This window comes from Simochromis diagramma, unplaced genomic scaffold (genome assembly GCF_900408965.1).
Source record: "Simochromis diagramma unplaced genomic scaffold, fSimDia1.1 OVJJ01000304.1, whole genome shotgun sequence".
NCBI lineage: Eukaryota > Metazoa > Chordata > Actinopteri > Cichliformes > Cichlidae > Simochromis > Simochromis diagramma.
In genome coordinates, this window is record NW_024387030.1 from 19757758 (window position 1) to 19775073 (window position 17316).

A 17316-nucleotide genomic window follows, 5' to 3' on the forward strand; every position below is an offset into this window, starting at 1 on the left:
CTCACCGTTTCTCCTCCCTCCAAATGTCATTTGGCTGTTGCCGAGTGTCATAACAGCAAGTAATACGCATTTTTCTTTCTCCACGTATTCCTTTGAACTGTCATTACAGAGTATTTTTACCCTGGGTTAATGAGAAAGCTGATCGATTTGGACCCAACCCACTTTTTTCTCTCCTCTGATTTGTGAATGAAACAGAAAGTAAAACGTGATGGAGCTGAAGCATCCATTCTCCCTCATCAGAAATAATAGAGCAAGAAAAAGCTTTCATGAGCTGGCTGTGTATTCTGTTCCAGTCCCGCTGCTCCATCAGAGAAACACTCGGCCCTCTGTGCCTCCAGACACACTCATGATAACCTCTGTTAGCTGTGATCAGAGAGGAGCTCTGTTCTCCTGCTCAGACACAAAAACTGAGCTGTGGGCCTCACTGCTGCATCACCACAACTGACAGGCTCTTTAATATCCTTTCAAACTGAAACATTGACCCAGCAAAATCCTGTTTGACTCGTATGTGAGGACACGAGTGCAGGTTATTGGTCCTGGATCCACAAATCTGCTCCACACTCAGGCTTAACATGCATATAACAGGCTTATACATCTGTGTGGCTGCAAGTGTCTCTGGGATGTAATTTTGCCATCTGTTCCCCCTAACCATTGAATGTGTAGCCATAGATGTCCAGATGACCTCCCTCCATTTCAAACGATGGTCATCTAGTCCAGAAAAGCAGTTCGTATCGAGTTTGTGTCATTGCTAAGCGCTGAGCTTAAAAGCTGAGTGTTCAAAGGAAGGATACTTTGGTTAACTAATAACAAGCTGCTAGCACGTTTTGTTTTTTAGCGTTCTTTAACAGATGCCGAAACATGAACCATAGCCAGCTCCTCTGAAATACTCAAATAAATGCGTCTCATTGTCTTCTACCCATTTGTCACATAACATGTTACATATTTATTTTCATGCTCTGCAGTGCAGAAGTATGCTACATATAATTTGTATTTGAAGTGACTTACTAAAATGTTATTGCACAAATAGTCTTTTGTTAAAGCAAAAACACCAATATACCTTTTCAGGTTCATATATGTACACTGGTAATGTTGTGCTGACCCGAGACTGTGGGATTGATCTTGAGCAGCTTGCAATGATGACAGGTGAAGTATCCATTAGCAACGTCTGGCAGATGGGTACTAAGTAGGGCTGCACGATTAATCGTTAGAAAATCTCGATCTCGATCTCGATTCATACTTATGTGCGATCTCATTTCCAAATGACAACGATTAAAAAAAAAAAAAAAAAAAAAAAAAAAAAAGACGACGACGTCCTGGCATTTTGGTCCGGGACGTAATCTGCATGAAAACAAGCGCTCACTCTTCCTGCTCAACAAACGACAAGGGCGGAGCCTTATACCACGTGGTACAGAAGCTGTGCCGTGTGATGCTAAAATTAGCAGGGAAAAAACAACGGAGAGCACGTCAGGGATGACGAGAAAGTGACAGGAGAAAATCCGTCCCGGTCAACCACCCAAATATCAATAACGGGAACCTTATACAGCGCCTCCCTATACCTGACCAAAGATATGGCTCCCATCAACACTGTGCAAAACGAGGGATTTAGGAAAATGATCAACACCCTAGACAAACGCTACACAGTGCCGTCCCGCAACTATTTTTCTATTGTTGCACTACCTGCTCTATACACGCAGCGTCGAGCAATGGTGGAGACGGAATTTCAAGCAGTACAACAACAAAACGTGAGACATTTGTTGTTTTTATGTTTATTTATTGTTTTTATGTTCAGTTTCAACTGTTACGAAGTTGATGTGCAGTTAATAAGAGCAATAAATATTTATACTGGAAAAGAAAATCGTGAGAGAATCGTGATCTCAATTCTAAGCCAAAAAAATCGTGATTCTCATTTTATGCAAAATCGTGCAGCCCTAGTACTAAGGTCAGCTAATCTCAGGCGATTGAATCAGCAACCAGTTCCACTTAAAAAATAAAGTAATGACATTGACTGACAAATGACAGGGTGATAAATACAGGTTATCTAACCATAGTCTTACCTCAGCAATCAGTCGGTCGCTACTATACATTCCATACAGACGCTACCATGCAGTCCCTCTACCACTTTTTAAATTACAATATTCTAATAGGTTATAATGGATTTTTACTCCAGTGATGCCAGATACTGTTGTTGTTTTTGCTCGTAATCATGAACAGTTTCCCTTCCAGAAAAACAACAAGTTATGCCACACGTGAATAAATTTGAATGACATTACACTCGAGGGAACTAGATCAGAATATTATAATAAGATATTCAGACATGCATATTTAAATGACATTGCATTGTATATGGGGGTGCTTTGCTGTTTCCCTTTATTGTGTAGAAAAGATCAAATGGGAAGGATGTGATTTATACTTTCTAAGAACAGGGCTGGAGAACTGTGTTGGAAGTTTTCTGTGCAGAAAAATGTAATTTGATGCTACAACAGCAAGGAAAAGAACAAATGTGCTGAGCACAGTGACAAAGGGTTTAAGGAGAGTGCTTTAACTGTTTGTGAGGTCCTAAAGGGAGACTTTAGAGGACAGTGAGTTTGAACGTATTAACCAGAAGCTGCGTGTGGGTGGAGTTGTTTTGCTGTTTTCCTGTTTGTGATGCAGAGGATGAAACGAATGCTACAGAACAAGCTTCAGAAACAGAGTGACCTTGCGAATCTGCTGTTGAGCCTCTTTTCTCTCTCTCCCTCCCTCTCCCTGTAGATCACAGTATTGACTTTGTGGCGATGGATGTGGCGGTGAATGCCGTTGCTGGAGCGCTGAAGGCTTTCTTTGCTGACCTGCCCGATCCGCTGATCCCCTACAGCCTGCACCCAGAGCTGGTGGAGGCCGCAAGTAAGAATGAACACACACCCGAGTCATGAACTGTAATTTTGCAAGCCCTGATAGCAAAAACACCCAGACAGACACATTAAAAACTTGGTGCAACTTTTAAGTTAAAGGAATTGTTAAACACGTAGGAAATTATGTAATTATGTTAAACAGAGTCAAAATAGTGAATGGAGGGTTATGTTCACTGGGCGGCAGCATGCTGGAATATTCCTTTACCCGCTTACAACTCAAATGTGATACATTAGAGTAAAATGACACCATAGCCTCAAAATAAACAAGAAGCACTCTACCTACACCCCTAAAAAGTTTGATCAACATTGCTTCAAACTTTTGAGTTATTTTGCTATTGAGAATAACATAAAGTCGTACCACGATAAAGGCACATGCATGCAGTTAAAAAATGAAGAAGTTAAGAGGAGACTGGAGAAACACCCTTTAACCATGTAATGAGTGTTGATGTTGCACAGTTTTCCCACCAGAGGCCTGCAGAATTAAATTGCCAAATATCAGTATCGGCCTTAACAGTCCTCAGTCCAATCAGTCAGGCTCTACTTTTAACCTCTTGTCTGCTGTAGCAGCTGGCCTTAATGCTGCAGAAGTTTAGTTGTGTTTCCACATGCTCAGAGCTTTGAGTCACATCATTCACTTTTAAGAGGCTTTTTCAGGCCTAGGATGCTGTCAGACATCCTGCGTATGTGTGTGTGTGTCGCTTGTGTGTCTATAATGCTGAAACCATCAGGCTGACTCCAGCAGATTAGCGAGCCAAAATTAAACACAAGGAGAACTGTAAAAAGTCTCATAGGCTGACAGAAGAAGAAATATGGAGGGTGGTGCTGGTTTTTCTTCTCTAGAAAATGACTCGTATAGAACAGGAACCAGGGCTTTATATACAAATTAATGACGAGGAAAATAACTGATAGTTGGTAAAGGAATCGTTTAAATCAGCTCTTCTTCTCTGACTTTCTCTTTCTATCTTTTTGCTCCTTACGTGACTAAGGTCTAGTTTGAGATGCCTCTTTCCTGTCTGTTTCTTTAAACTTGGAGCAGTTAAACGCGACAGTACGTTTCCATCAGGAGGGTAACCAACTTGTCGAGCAGGTTTGACACCAGTGTACTTATCCTGGAGCCTGAATCAGGCTTTTGTTGTTGCTGGTTTCAGGTCATGTTGAATAGATGTGATAACAGAGTGAATCAAGACACATGGAAAAGTTCCAAACATTGTAATCAGAGAAGGAAAACAGAGACTGAACATAAACAATGCCATACAATACATATACCTGTAAATAAGCACTTAGCCTTTGCAGTTTTGCCTGGATCAGCTTCAAACTGCTGCACTAATTTCTCATGTAATGGAAACTGTGTTAGTTTTTCTAGTCAGTTCTAAAGTTGATTTTGGCTTTCTGCCTTTTCTGTTCAGCATATTTTTAATAATCCTTTTATTTATTTTCATTCCGTGACAACAATAACAACGACAATAGCTTCCTGTAGCAGCAGCAGGGTCTTTTCCCGATGGGGATCATCAAAGCTTCGCCTAAACACATGTGCACACTGAGCTTTATCGCCTTATTGAACCAAATACATTGTGAGATGCTGTCAGGCTGATATATATTTAATAAAAGCTGGAGTCGGTCGTTATATCGGTCCCGTGGTGTACTGTGTCGAGCTGTGACTGCATTCATTTAACGACCTTTAACCTCTTCCAGCCATTAGAGGGTCAAAGGCTCCCGTTGGCTCCTCGTTAGGATGATTGATGGCGTGCAGGATGAATAAATCTGTGCATTGGTACACGTTGGCCTTTACGTTTGTGTCTACAAATATAAATGGCGTCCTGCTGGTCCTGGAATGTCTGGAATATCCTGGAGAATATTCCAGATAGGACAGGCAGGGGTTTTGTTGAAGCGGCCTTGTTATGACAATCCAAAGGTAGAAGCTCTTATTTCACATCTGCTCTTTAAATATTTAATAAGTAAGTGGAGCGTTTCAGCTCCATTGAGCATTCGCCGGCAGGAAAGTGATGCATTCCCTGGAGAGGCTGTGGAATACTGAAGAATTTAACAGACAAATTACCTTCTAGGAATATAGCAGGATCTTTCTTGTTACTTGGTAATGTTTTGTTTTTTGTTTTTCCCCCGATCAAATTTAACATTTAACTAAACCAAATAAGGGTCTGATGCTAAATCTGATTACTTTTTTTTGTTTTTAAAGTCACACTTTCCCAGACTGTTCTCTTTTAACGACGCAGTCAAGAATCCAAAGATATGCATCATGTGGCGAACAAACACACTGTGTCTTTCCACTTAGGAATTTTGTGGGAAAAGGCGAAGAAGCGGGGCATCCTGAAGCCTAATGTTTAAGGCATACAGATGTTCTGTGTAGTTGTGTGTTCCAGCTGAGGACCTGTGCTATACGTCATCCCCTTTTCTCTTCCTCCCGTCTACCCAAATGATTTATCAACATTTCCTCCTGCTGTGCAGAAGGGAAGTTCATTTGTATCCAGAGTTCTCAGGTTCTTCCTCTTTGGCATCCTATCAAAGAGTTTTTAGAAAATCACCATCGTCCTAATTAAACATTTTTTCACAAGTCCCTTTAATTGCAGTTTAATTTACTCAATAATAATAAATACTCTTGTTTGACATATTGTCAGAAAAACAGAAGATAAGCTTATTGCCTTACACTTTACGGTAATGATGCCTGATGATGAGTACAGTCGTACTCCAAAGACATGTTGTGATCCAGGGGAAGCCTTACAGCCTCACTAACATACACCCCTCAGGCTTCATACAGCACAGCCCTCGCAGTCTTATCAGTCTCTAAACTGTCATACGTTCTCAACTGATTGGTCTTATACTTGGTTATATAATAGCAATAATAATTTGTCTCTGTTTCTTTGAATTGCCATTGTTAATGACATGTCTTTGCAGACGAATCAGTTTGACAGCTCTGTGGCGTGAACTTATCGGGTGTCAGACAAATTGCTGATATTTGATTTCCTAATAGCAAATGAATCCGTAGATGCTTGTGCAGCTAATCAGTCTACTGTGACTGATCTTTTCAACTTTGCTGAAGTCTGAAAGTCAAAAAATGAGGCGGAATCAGAAGAAGGAATTGATCGATACTGTGGAAAGCTCAAGAAATTCTTTCAAAAAGGAGGCTGTGGTTTGAAATCGCTTAAATTGCACATTGATCTAATAAATAACTGTGTGGTCCCTGCTGCATCTGATGATAAGCTTCTGTGACAGCTATGGTTAGTCATCAAACCTGTCTGGGTAATGAGACATAACATCTTGCAACAAATAATAGTTCAAGCAGGTGACAGTGAAGAATTATTGAACACATGGGAGGGAAACTGCTGCTGCCCAGTGTGTTTTTGCCCAGCTCTGTGCCTCAGCTATGATTACTGAGTCTTTAATCAGATGCTGTGTTTTCTTTTTTTCTCCCCTGAAATCTGAACAGTTGAGAACAAATGTTTGTTTTCCTAATCTGCAAAGGCTGATCTGTTTTGTCTTAACCAGTGCACAGTCAGACCTTATACAGGGAAGGCTAGTTTTATTTCTGCCCACAAGGTTTAGTGTTGTTGTGTGTGTGGTTGCGTGTGTATTGTTTGTGCACAGCGTGGGAGCTGCTTTTGGCAGCGTTTCAGCCTTTTGTTTTCCATGGAGTGTAATTTCCTTTCCCAAGAGAGACTGTGTGTAAAATGTAAAACGCTCTGTGTCTTTTCTCCCTCTGTGTGTGTGTGTGTGTGTGTGTGTCTGTGTTAGAAATCATGGACTACATGGAGCGTCTGCAGGCACTGCGGGAGATTGTGAAAAAGTTTCCTCCCGTCAACTACCAGGTCTTCAAATACATCATCACACACCTCAACAGGTAAAAATGAAAGGCAACACACACACACACACACGCGTGCACAGAGTACATTCCCTCTTGTGTGTTTCTTTATCCATGTTTTTTTTTTAAGTGAAATGCTTGCAAGCTTCAAAGTCAAAATGGCTGTATACCTGTGGTGACAGTGAACGCATCGCTTAAACTTGAAAAGAGCCGCTTGCAGATATAATTTTAACTTCCTTTGAGTTGAGACCACAGCTGTACTTTGTAACTGCTGCAGCGACTGAATGCTAATTATTTCTTCGCAAATGTCTACATAGTTTGCAGATACAGAATGAGTATAAATCACTCTGAAACATCAAGCAAAGTCTGATTTTGTGCCAAATATCGATCATGACTGACAGGACATAGTCGGAGATGACATCTAGTGAACAGCAGCGCTACAGTTAATGGATAAAACACAGGAGTGAAATGTTTGTCGTCTTCTCTGGTTCTGTGTTAGTTTAGTTGACATCCAGTGATCATTACTTAATTTGTTAGCTTTCACTGATAGAGCAAGCAGCCCTGTTAATGTAGAGACAGCAGCAACATTTCTCTCAGAGCTTTGAGGTTCATTGGTCGTCATGCAAGAGGATTTTTGTATTTTTAGAGCTTCTTTACGGTTTGGTGTTTGTGGGCAAGACTTAAAAAAAAATAGAAGCCAAAACACAAGTTTCAAAGGGTCAGAGTCATATGAGAGGACCTGAACACATTTGAATTAAACAGCAGTGTTATCCTGTGAGATAAATAAAGAGGGAAAATGTCCGACATGAAATGAAATTCTAAACAACACCCATGACTAATATAAGAGGCGGACAAGGTGACCTAACATTAAGCGAGACATGAGATGAGAGACTATTACAGCCTGTAGCTGCAACACAGGGTGATGGTGAACAGACACAGACTGCAGAGCAGCTTCAACAGGGACGGTTTTTCTACCAAGTGCTAAAATGAAGTCACTCTGAAGCTGGGCAACGGCATGCAAATCCCAAAAATTAAGTTGGGGAGGACACAAGTTGTGATGAATTGACAGTTTCTGCGACACAGATGGTTGAAAATTTAAAAAAGAGAAAATAAAAAACATGAAATTCACACAACATGAAGCAAAAGCTGCAAATAAGACATTAAACTAGGAATGCATCGATAAGTGCAGACATTCCTCATGCTGATCGATGTCGTCACTCCATCACAGAATGTGGCTTTTATCCATGTCTCCAGCACCGTTCGCTACACAGCACTAGTAAACCAGCAAATAATATCTTGAAGTTTAAAGGAACACTTCAGCTTAATGGAACAGCAGCTGTCAAAGTTTGAAACACACTAAGAAAGAAGTCGTTCTCTTAATAAGCACCGAGCTCCACTGACAAAAACAGTCCCTCAGAAAAGTGGGTTTTTGCATTCGATTCTGTTCACAGCTGTACATTTCTCTGCTCCTGTGCCATTCGGGGCTCCTGTCAGCTTGGGCGCACGCCTGCTGCCATTTGCTGAAGATAGCACACTGACAGTGAGCGTGTACCTCACGTAACCCCACTTCAAAGGAACCAGACTATCCCCTAAATGAGTGAAAAGCAGTGAAACGGCATAAATCATGTTAGAATGGTCTTACTAAATTTACTGAATATTGCAATAGCTCCTCACTAAGTAACTGAATACATTTAAATGTGATATAAGAGTCCCACATTGTTCCCACTTTATAGAGAATATAGCGAGGTATGTGTTAATATCATGGAGTGCTAAAGTCCCAATGCATGGCTTTTGGTTCGTTTGCACACAGTAACCAAGCAGAGTATGACAACTTTAAGACAAACCGTTCTGCTTTTCCTTCTTTCCTGTCATCTATATGCTGTTTCAAACAAGCTCCACCCACTTATTGTTTAAACTTTCTGTTTATGAGCAGCAGTCAGTCGGAAGGAAGTTGGCTATTTAATTAATAAGGATTATTTTGAACTGTGAATCATGCTAAGCCACTCCAGAGTCCACGAATAAAAATATGGAGCCTGAAATGAACATCACGAGTCCACTTTAACTGACAAACCTTTATCTGCTTTCTTATGTTTTTAGCAGTTAAAGAATAAATAAAAAGTCAAGGTATTTTTCATTTCCTTACGTGCTGTCACCTTAGACCACCTGTTTTCTGGAGCTGTTGTTTCCAGTGTTGATTTAACTTTGAACCTTTTTATTTCCCCGCAGAGTGAGCCAGCATAGCAAAACAACCCTGATGACAGCCGACAATCTGTCCATCTGCTTCTGGCCCACGCTCATGCGGCCCGACTTCGAGAACAAGGACACGCTGTCGACCACCAAGCTGAACCAGGCCGTCATCGAGTCCTTCATTGTACAGAGCGACTACTTCTTCCACGGCGGCGAGGTGGCCGAGAGCTCCAGCAGCGAAGGGACACCGCCCCCGCACTGCCACAACATGGTGGAGGCCCTGCTGCCGCTGCAGCTGCCGCCCCCCCTGCAGCCACAGCAGATCCAGCACACCCTGCCCCCTGACCCGCTCATATAAGAGCCAGAGGAGCATGCTGGGAAGTGAAGTGGAGGGTGGTTGTTTGCCCGCGCTGCCAGCCGCTTACGGCCGACAATTGCAGGTCATCCTCTGCTCTACAAATAGCTGGCGGGCTCATAAAAATGGAAAATAAAACAACCTGGTTGCTGATTTTCGGGGGATTCATCAGCTACTGTTTGTCATCGACTTGGAGGTGAATGAGCTTTGGGGGTTTAGAGGCGCATCGACCATTTGTTGGATCAAACCTAATCTGTGAGACCTGCTCATCCTGTGAGGAAAATCCTGGATTAGAGAATTACAATCGCACGTCACCTTTTGGAACTAATTTTTGTATCTGACTGCCCCCCTTCATGATACAGAAGCTGAAAACGGCAAATGAACCGCTTTGATTTGGCACATAGTGACAACACTAATCGTTCCACAGGGTCAGACACAGACTCTTGGGATCCCAGGACACACTCCTACCTTTAACCCAGACGGAATAGCACATTGGGGGCCAGAAGTCCCTATTAAGCACCGCCCTCCTCATCCCCGCTCCGAGATAAGAGAAAAGGGAAGTTGAATCCCTGCGACTGCAACTCAAATGTGAAATTATCTGATACGGACTGATTGGCGGACTCATTAGCTGACTTGACCGGCTACCTGACTAACACACATGCTGACTGTGAGGATTTCAGTCTTCCTGCAGGTTTCAGCACAGGAAAACATTTCTTCTTCTTTTGTTTGACCTTTGTTCATAAGAAGGAAGGAGGGATCAACAAGACACTAAAGGTCAAACACACTCATGGGCGCGAGATGAAGTCAAAGCCTTGTAGAAGAGCTTTTCAGTTTCGGTGAGGTGGGAGATGGGTGCGCTCTCACTTTTAAATCCTAAATGACAAAAAAAAGAAAGAAAAAAACAAAGAACCCCCTTCCCGCTACATGAACTTTGACCCTCGTCAAGGACAGCACATGCACGATTTGTGTCAAAAGTCCACATGCCAATTTCATGTCTGTTTGCTTAGCTCTTTTTTTCTTTCCATTCTTTTCATTTTTTTTAAAACAAAAATATTTTTTGTAACGTCAGATATCGACCCAGCTTGTGTGTTTGTGTGTGATGATGCTGATGATGTGTGTGATGGTGTATCTGTGTGAACTGACCTGTGGTTTGTATCGCAGCCACTTTGTACCTTCCCATCATGGGGAAGGAGGGGATTCAGAAGGGAAAAAGGAACGGAGAATGTGGACTTTTGGATTTGTGATGCTCCATGTGAGCGAGTCGTCACACTAACTGTTCCTGAGTGTCTCCATAGAGCCTCGAACTGTTAATGCACCGCCTCTCAATCGGAAGGGACGGCAACCCCTCGACGATGGCACATGAATAAGGAAACCACTACGTTGCGATGCATTCTGGACCTGTTTGGTTCAAGGAGGCGTCTTCCATGTTGGGCTTACTTCCTAGAGGATGCTTTACATCTTTTCATTTCCATTTTTTTTTCCATTCTCCCGTTTCTGTTGGTTTGTTGAAATCAAAAGTTTGCATGTCTCTGTTTTTGCCACTTAGTGAAAAAAAAAGAGCTTTAACGTTAAAAAAAAGAAAGAAATGAAACTAAATGAGCTCCTGTTCAGATTTGCATTGTTTTATCTGAATCTCTTTGGGTTAACGGGAACGTTTCAGAAAACATTTTCGGTTGTTTTTTTGGCATTTGTTCTTTTTCCGCCGTGCAAGAAATCAACACTTAATATCATATTTTTGGTTATATAGTTTTCCCTAAATAGAGGAAAGAAGTATATATAAGTATATATAAATATATAAAAAAAATATCAGCAGCAGAAGTTGCTGATTTAGTGAACTACCACGGGGTACTGGACTATAATCTGTCAGAAGCTATAATCATATTTCTTTGTGGTTTGGGTGGTGTGTGAGTGTGAATGAGAGAGTGAGCGTGTGTGTTTACACAGGGGATGGGAGTGGGTTTGATAACAGATGGTTAGTTTTGAACTCCTCTTTGACCTGTCCAACACACACACAAATAAAAATCTCATTGCTTTCTTCGTCTGCGGCACACTGAGGGAGACGGAGGCACATAAATGAAGCCTCTCGTGCTGAACATAAAGCCCCGTAGAGGATATCTAACTCCTTATTTCTGGTCTTCTGTCCATCTGGCTCCAGGTTCTCCTGTCTGCTGTGTAATAATCATTTTTAAGCTTTTCCATGAGCTGAAACGTACAAGTTGGTAACAATTTGGAATAAAATTCTCATGAAGCGAACAATTACATTTTAAAGGTATATATTGCACTTTTTGTAATTAAAATATGCCAATAAAATAATGCTACGTACTACATAATAGTTACAGTATTTAATAAATAACTATTTTTGTAGTCGGGGGGGGGACTAAATCTGAATGCATCCATTACTGTTGATGTGTTAGAAACAATAAAGAAAATAGCCACACTTTTAATCTGCACATGCCAGCAAAAGTCAGAAATATATGTGTGCAGGTCATTTCAATTTTTATAGAATATAGTTGTGTCTTATAAACAGTAAGTGAATATTAATTTGGTTTATTTGGAAATTTAATTGGCACCAAAAACAACATCTTTCCAGGTCGTGTCCTAAATCAGCCCCTAAAATGCTTCTGTATTGTGTAATTATAAAGTCTATATTAATGGTACTCTCAATTAGTTTATGTATTTATACAAAATAATATGTAAATATTTGTTTTGAGTGTGTTTAAAAAGCTAGCCAGATGTGTTATTTGTGGTCGCTGTCTGTGAGGGTGACAGATACAGGTTCAAGGCAGGTTAAACTTCCTGTTAATGGTGCAGCACGTGGATTCAGATGGACAGAAACACATTTTAGGCAGCAGAAATAACCTCGGTGTAAAAGCAGCAGCCAAAAACTGTCAGTGAGCTTGACGAGCAGACACAGAGTGAATGTCGGTGTAGGTACTGAACTGAAAATGTCTATTTTTAAAGGGTTTTACTGTGGTGAACCTGAGACTTCCACTAAAATGTCCTGCTCGCGTGCAGCTGCTGTGCTCCTCATCATTTTTAATTCACTTTTAATAAACTTTTTCTCTTTTTTTCCCCTTTTTGAAGAACCTTTTAAAAAGTACTTTCATTTATAATTTAACCCACTTTTATGAACTTCCTCTCTGCACTTTCTGCTGCCTCCTCCAGCGCTACAGCCAAGCTTTATCCCTCAGTGAATGTCAGCATTGAGAGACGAATCAGTGATATAATGTAGTTTTGTCCTGTTTTGGACGCCCGTCCCCTTCTGTGTCCTCGTTGCACTCTTTTCAGACCTCATAATGGCTCACTGCTTTGTAAAGCAAGTCTTGTTATTTTTTTAGTCGGTGCTCAAAAAATGGTCTGTTAGACATTAAAAATGTCATGTTTTTAATTGTGGACAATTATGCAATTAACAGAACCAACTTAGATGATTGGTTTCGCATATGACCTTGAGATAAAACAAGTTTTACTGAGGGGAAAGGAATGGAGCCAAACGCCTGTCTAACCTCACATCGCAGGTCTGATTGAGAGGGCACTTTGAAGGAGACCTGCATCTATAATGGGGCAAATATTTTCTTCTGCGATGTGAGCGATGAGGTCAAAGCTGTGCTAAAGGAAGAAAATATTCAGAGCGGAAGCCAAACCCTTACTTTACAGATTTTATGATTTTGGACAGAGGAGGATTTTGAAGGGCACATTGAAGCAAGTGAATAAGTGAGGCTGGGAGAGAGTGTGAGAGTGTTTTTCCTGGGGGGCAGGGCTGAGGGAGGGTGGGGTTCAGCTGCTAGATGATATAAGACTAAGTTCGTCTGTAGTTTTCCATCAATCAATCGACTCTTCTTTTAATTTACCTTTTTTTCCCCAATAAGATCTGCCTTTATCCAATCACACCGGTGTACAAACCAACTGACTTTTAACATCCGCTGTATTATAGTAAATAAAAATGATTTTCAGAAATGGAAAAACTCTAAAAGATCTTTTTTTTTCTTTGTTTGCTCTCCATAATGTTTCCAAATAAAGATTCTTTTTTCCAAAGTTGTCAATCTTTGTTTATATTTCTGTATATTTTTATAGTCTTACAATAAAAACCAAAACGTGACATGTAAGTGTTTTAATAAGGTTTCTTATCGTAGGAGTCGAAGCTTTGGGGCATTTCCAGCACCTTTTAAAAATTTTTTTTTTTTATAAATAAGACAACGGCTTAAATGAAGTACAAGTAAATTAACCCTGTACTTCATAAAGTGTGTTTGTGTATTCATTTGCATTGTGACTGGTCACAACCATGCTCTTATTCGGTGATGGTGTTCTGGTGAAGGTGTTTTAAATTTAGCAAAAATAACAATTAGCAGCGGTGCAACGTAATGACTAAATTCCTCCTCACAATTTAAGCGGTGGGTTAAATTACAAAAAATATCTTTTACAAAAAGTAGATATTTATTCTGTAATTCCATAACAAACTGTAGCTTAGCTTCAGCATGACTTATATGCAGGAAAAAATGATAGTGAAAGAATTAGCTGATAGCAGTGATAAATGTTGAGCTTTTATCATTAATAATTGATTAAAAAAGTTCTTATGGAATATAGAAATCAAATTATTGAAGTGTAATTTGGGTAGAATACTTTTCGTATTTTTGTTAACGTTTTTTTTTCCTTTCGGGCTTCATGCTAAGCTAGGCTAAACCTACACTGACCTATCTCACAGATAAATATATAAGCTTTGAATAAACCTGTCAACTACAATGAAGCTAATGCAGCTGAACTCCCTTGTTACAGTACTTGTCAGATTAGGGTTATCTATAGTAAATGTGATGTCCCTTTAAGTAAAACAAGCAATTAAACATTAAACTTGGGGTTCCCAGGTAAACCATAAACAAAGCAGATGTGACAAAAGAGGCATCTGTACTCAAGATGTTCAGAAAAAAACAAACAAAGGCCTAATGAATTGAATACAACTGTATCAGAATGGTTTAACTAACGACTAACCATTACTGGACCATTAAATAATAATAAAAATAATAGTGTGTCTGAAGGCTGAGGGCTTTGTGTACTTTATGTTTTGCTGATATATATTTTTTTTGTATTTTCAGTAGAAATTTTGAATTCAGGTCCTTGACATGATGTTTTAACATGAATATATACTAGTACTTAAGCAATGAATTATTCTCCAACCTCTTAAGCATTAGTCCAAAACCGTCCCTCCAAACAATGTTCTTATTAGGCTGCAGGGTTACCCTTATTTACTCTTAGATTATCAAACAAAATCTGAACGTTGTACTTGACAAAGTTGGAACTTTTTATGAGACATCCTGGTTTGGAATTGAGTGAAAGGAACTTTCTTGAAATCTAATGGAGTTAAAGTAAACAGTAGCATAAAATGAAAGCACATATAAAATTGTTACAGTGCTTAAATATGCCTTTAATCATTCCTTTTTTTGTTTGTTTTGTTTGGTCTTCTTCATTTTTTGTTTTTTTTTAAATTTTCCAACATCAGTGATAAAACTCATGATATTTATTAGGTCACAAAAAAATGAAATTCGTTTTACTGGTTACAACTCTTGCTTCCACCAACAGAATGTAAAGTGCTCCATCTGGTGGTATAAACCTTTACACATCAGCATCTTCCCTTACTGAAAACACATGCACATAAAAAAAATCATGTAAAACCTCAATAACGATCAGCATCGTGCCTTAAATATCAGCAGCTATGCTTACTGACAAACAGAACACGACTTAATGAATTGACTTAAGTGTGTCAATTATCATGACGAATAAATTATGGATCATATTTCTTTCTTTTATACTCAGTTTAAAGTCACAGGAAATGGGATTATTTTTTGTCATTAAAAATAAAATTATATCAATTGTTCCATTAATGCATTAAATCAATGTTGAGTGCTTGATTTGCTGCAGCTATTAATCATATGATTAATACTGACTTATAATAATTAGTGTTACGATAAGGGCAAAAAAAACGTTACTTCAGAGGCACTTTGGTTATGCCTAATAAATCATGATTAGCATAACATTTAAATATAAGGCAGTTTATTTGCCATACTATTAACCACTAAGCTTATTTAGATCTTTTTTTTAACGTTATGTCAGCATGAATCCACCCACAACCCCATCGCGTCTCTCTATAGGAGGCCCTCTGGTGGCCGCGGGATGTTATGCAAGTGCTAGGGTCGCTTATTAGCTTCATATATAAACTAGCTTAAAGGCTCTGTAAATTATCTATATATGATTTTTTTTTTATATACATTTTTGTAAGCATAGCGAAGATACAAGTTTCCAGCACTTTAAAATTAATTTCTGTTCAAGAAAAAAGACGAAGAAGAGGAAGAAGAAACAGCCATTTGACCAACATCTCCTGAAGTAAATGTAAACATTTTGAATGCAAGTGTCAGAGGCTAGTAATAGTGGACACACACGAGCAGTTCATGTAAGATTTTGGTAGTTAATATTGTTCCCTTTGGAAGTTTCTTCATACACACAGGAGTTTGTTTGTTGATTTCTAGCAGTAAACGAAAAGGTGAATTAAAGAGAAAAAACTGCACATGCAGCCACTGAAAGAAATGAAATGCGCCGTGAATAACTGATGTAAAGCGGCATTTTGTCTCCAGTTTCCTACCTGAACTTACCTTCTTGGCAGCAGATGGTGCTGTGGTGTCAAAGACGGCAGACAAAGTCTGTTGTTTTCTGTTTGGGCATTTTAAATCACACAATTGGCCAGATGTTAGTGATTGTTGGATCAAACTCTGACAGTGCTTTTCTGTGTTCATGTTTCCATCAGTTTTAGTTGATGGAATCACCAAAATAGAACAAGACTGACAATGAGTGAAAAAGCAGCCAGTGTCCAAAGACAAACTTTAAAAGACCTTCTCTTTGGAAGTAAAATATAAAAAAAATACTGTGTTTTGCACAGTATAGTGATTTCCTTACAGCAATCGGTAAAAAGTATTTGTCAGCAGATGTAGTGGCTCTCTTTCCATCCTGGGGTTAACAAAAAATTGCACTATTGATTTTGAAAAAAATGTATTTATTTGAGGTTTTTCAACGTGTTTGTTACTATCTGGTGAATTATTTTTGTGATTTTCTTGCGTGATATGCTTAGTATTGCAGTAATATATATTGCGAATATATATTGCGAATATACTTTGCGATTTTTTAACCAATTTTTCTGCTTCAAGTTATGTCCGCAAAGTTAAACTTTGTAATCTTTTGTTTCATCCGATAAGATAAACGGATCTTATCGGATCACTTGAACCTGCAAAAAATGTTGTAATAAGATGGCGTTAGTCTGTCATCGGTCCTAGTCAGACTGATGGCAACATCATATCAACACCTGCATTTATAAATGACACAGCAATTATTTGCAAACCTTCAACAATCTCTGAGTGATTGCATTCGGCCCAGATCAGACTGTAACTGTTTGCAGAAAGGCTAACTCTGATTAGGAGAGTGTGCAACATCCTCAAGCTCATTTAGTCCCCACAAGTTGCAATAGGTCACAGAATGTGATCAAAATTTCAGTCACCATGTAGCCACCAATTTTCTGTAAATGCAGTGACATTGCTGTCCTCATTTCCCTCGTCTGACTGAGCCATTAGCTTGCTCTGAAAAAGGAGGTAGCTGGTTGGTTGGTTGTTTTTTTGGTTGAGCCAATTAAATGTAAATTTCCTCAGCTAAAGTTACCTCAGGATGGTGGTGCATGAGATGAGCCCTCTTGTCCATAGTATTCCCAGAATACTTATGTTTGTTTTAAAAAATATTGATACACGGTGCCTGTTTCAATACATTATCACCCACCAATAACTGTTACTAGTGGTTTATATGTTGTATAAATGCTTACATTTAGGATTTGAATGCAGTTTAAAAGAGTCCAATGCAAAGACTACAACCTAAAGAAACACACAAAATACACACAATTTAAGCTTGTTGCTGTATGTTGGCAGTATTATCAGACAATGAAACTACACCTCTTCCTCAAACTTGTGCTTTGAGCTGCTATTATGCATATGCAGTAATGTACTGTGTATTAACCAGGCTTTTAGTTAATACACACACACACACAC

The 17316-nt window shown here is 39.4% G+C and overlaps 1 protein-coding gene across 3 annotated transcripts in view; it reads left to right on the top strand.

The window, feature by feature from the left end:
• arhgap5 (Rho GTPase activating protein 5) overlaps positions 1-13279 on the top strand; it is a 52817-nt gene extending 39538 nt beyond the window's left edge. For all 3 annotated transcript variants that reach the window (XM_040041272.1, XM_040041273.1, XM_040041274.1), the window contains exons 5-7: positions 2752-2883; positions 6639-6744; positions 8932-13279. In XM_040041272.1, coding sequence (XP_039897206.1) covers positions 2752-2883; positions 6639-6744; positions 8932-9250 — 557 coding nt within the window. In that variant the 3' untranslated portion in view covers positions 9251-13279. The remainder of the gene's footprint in view (positions 1-2751; positions 2884-6638; positions 6745-8931) is intronic.
• The last annotated feature ends 4037 nt before the right edge of the window (positions 13280-17316 follow it).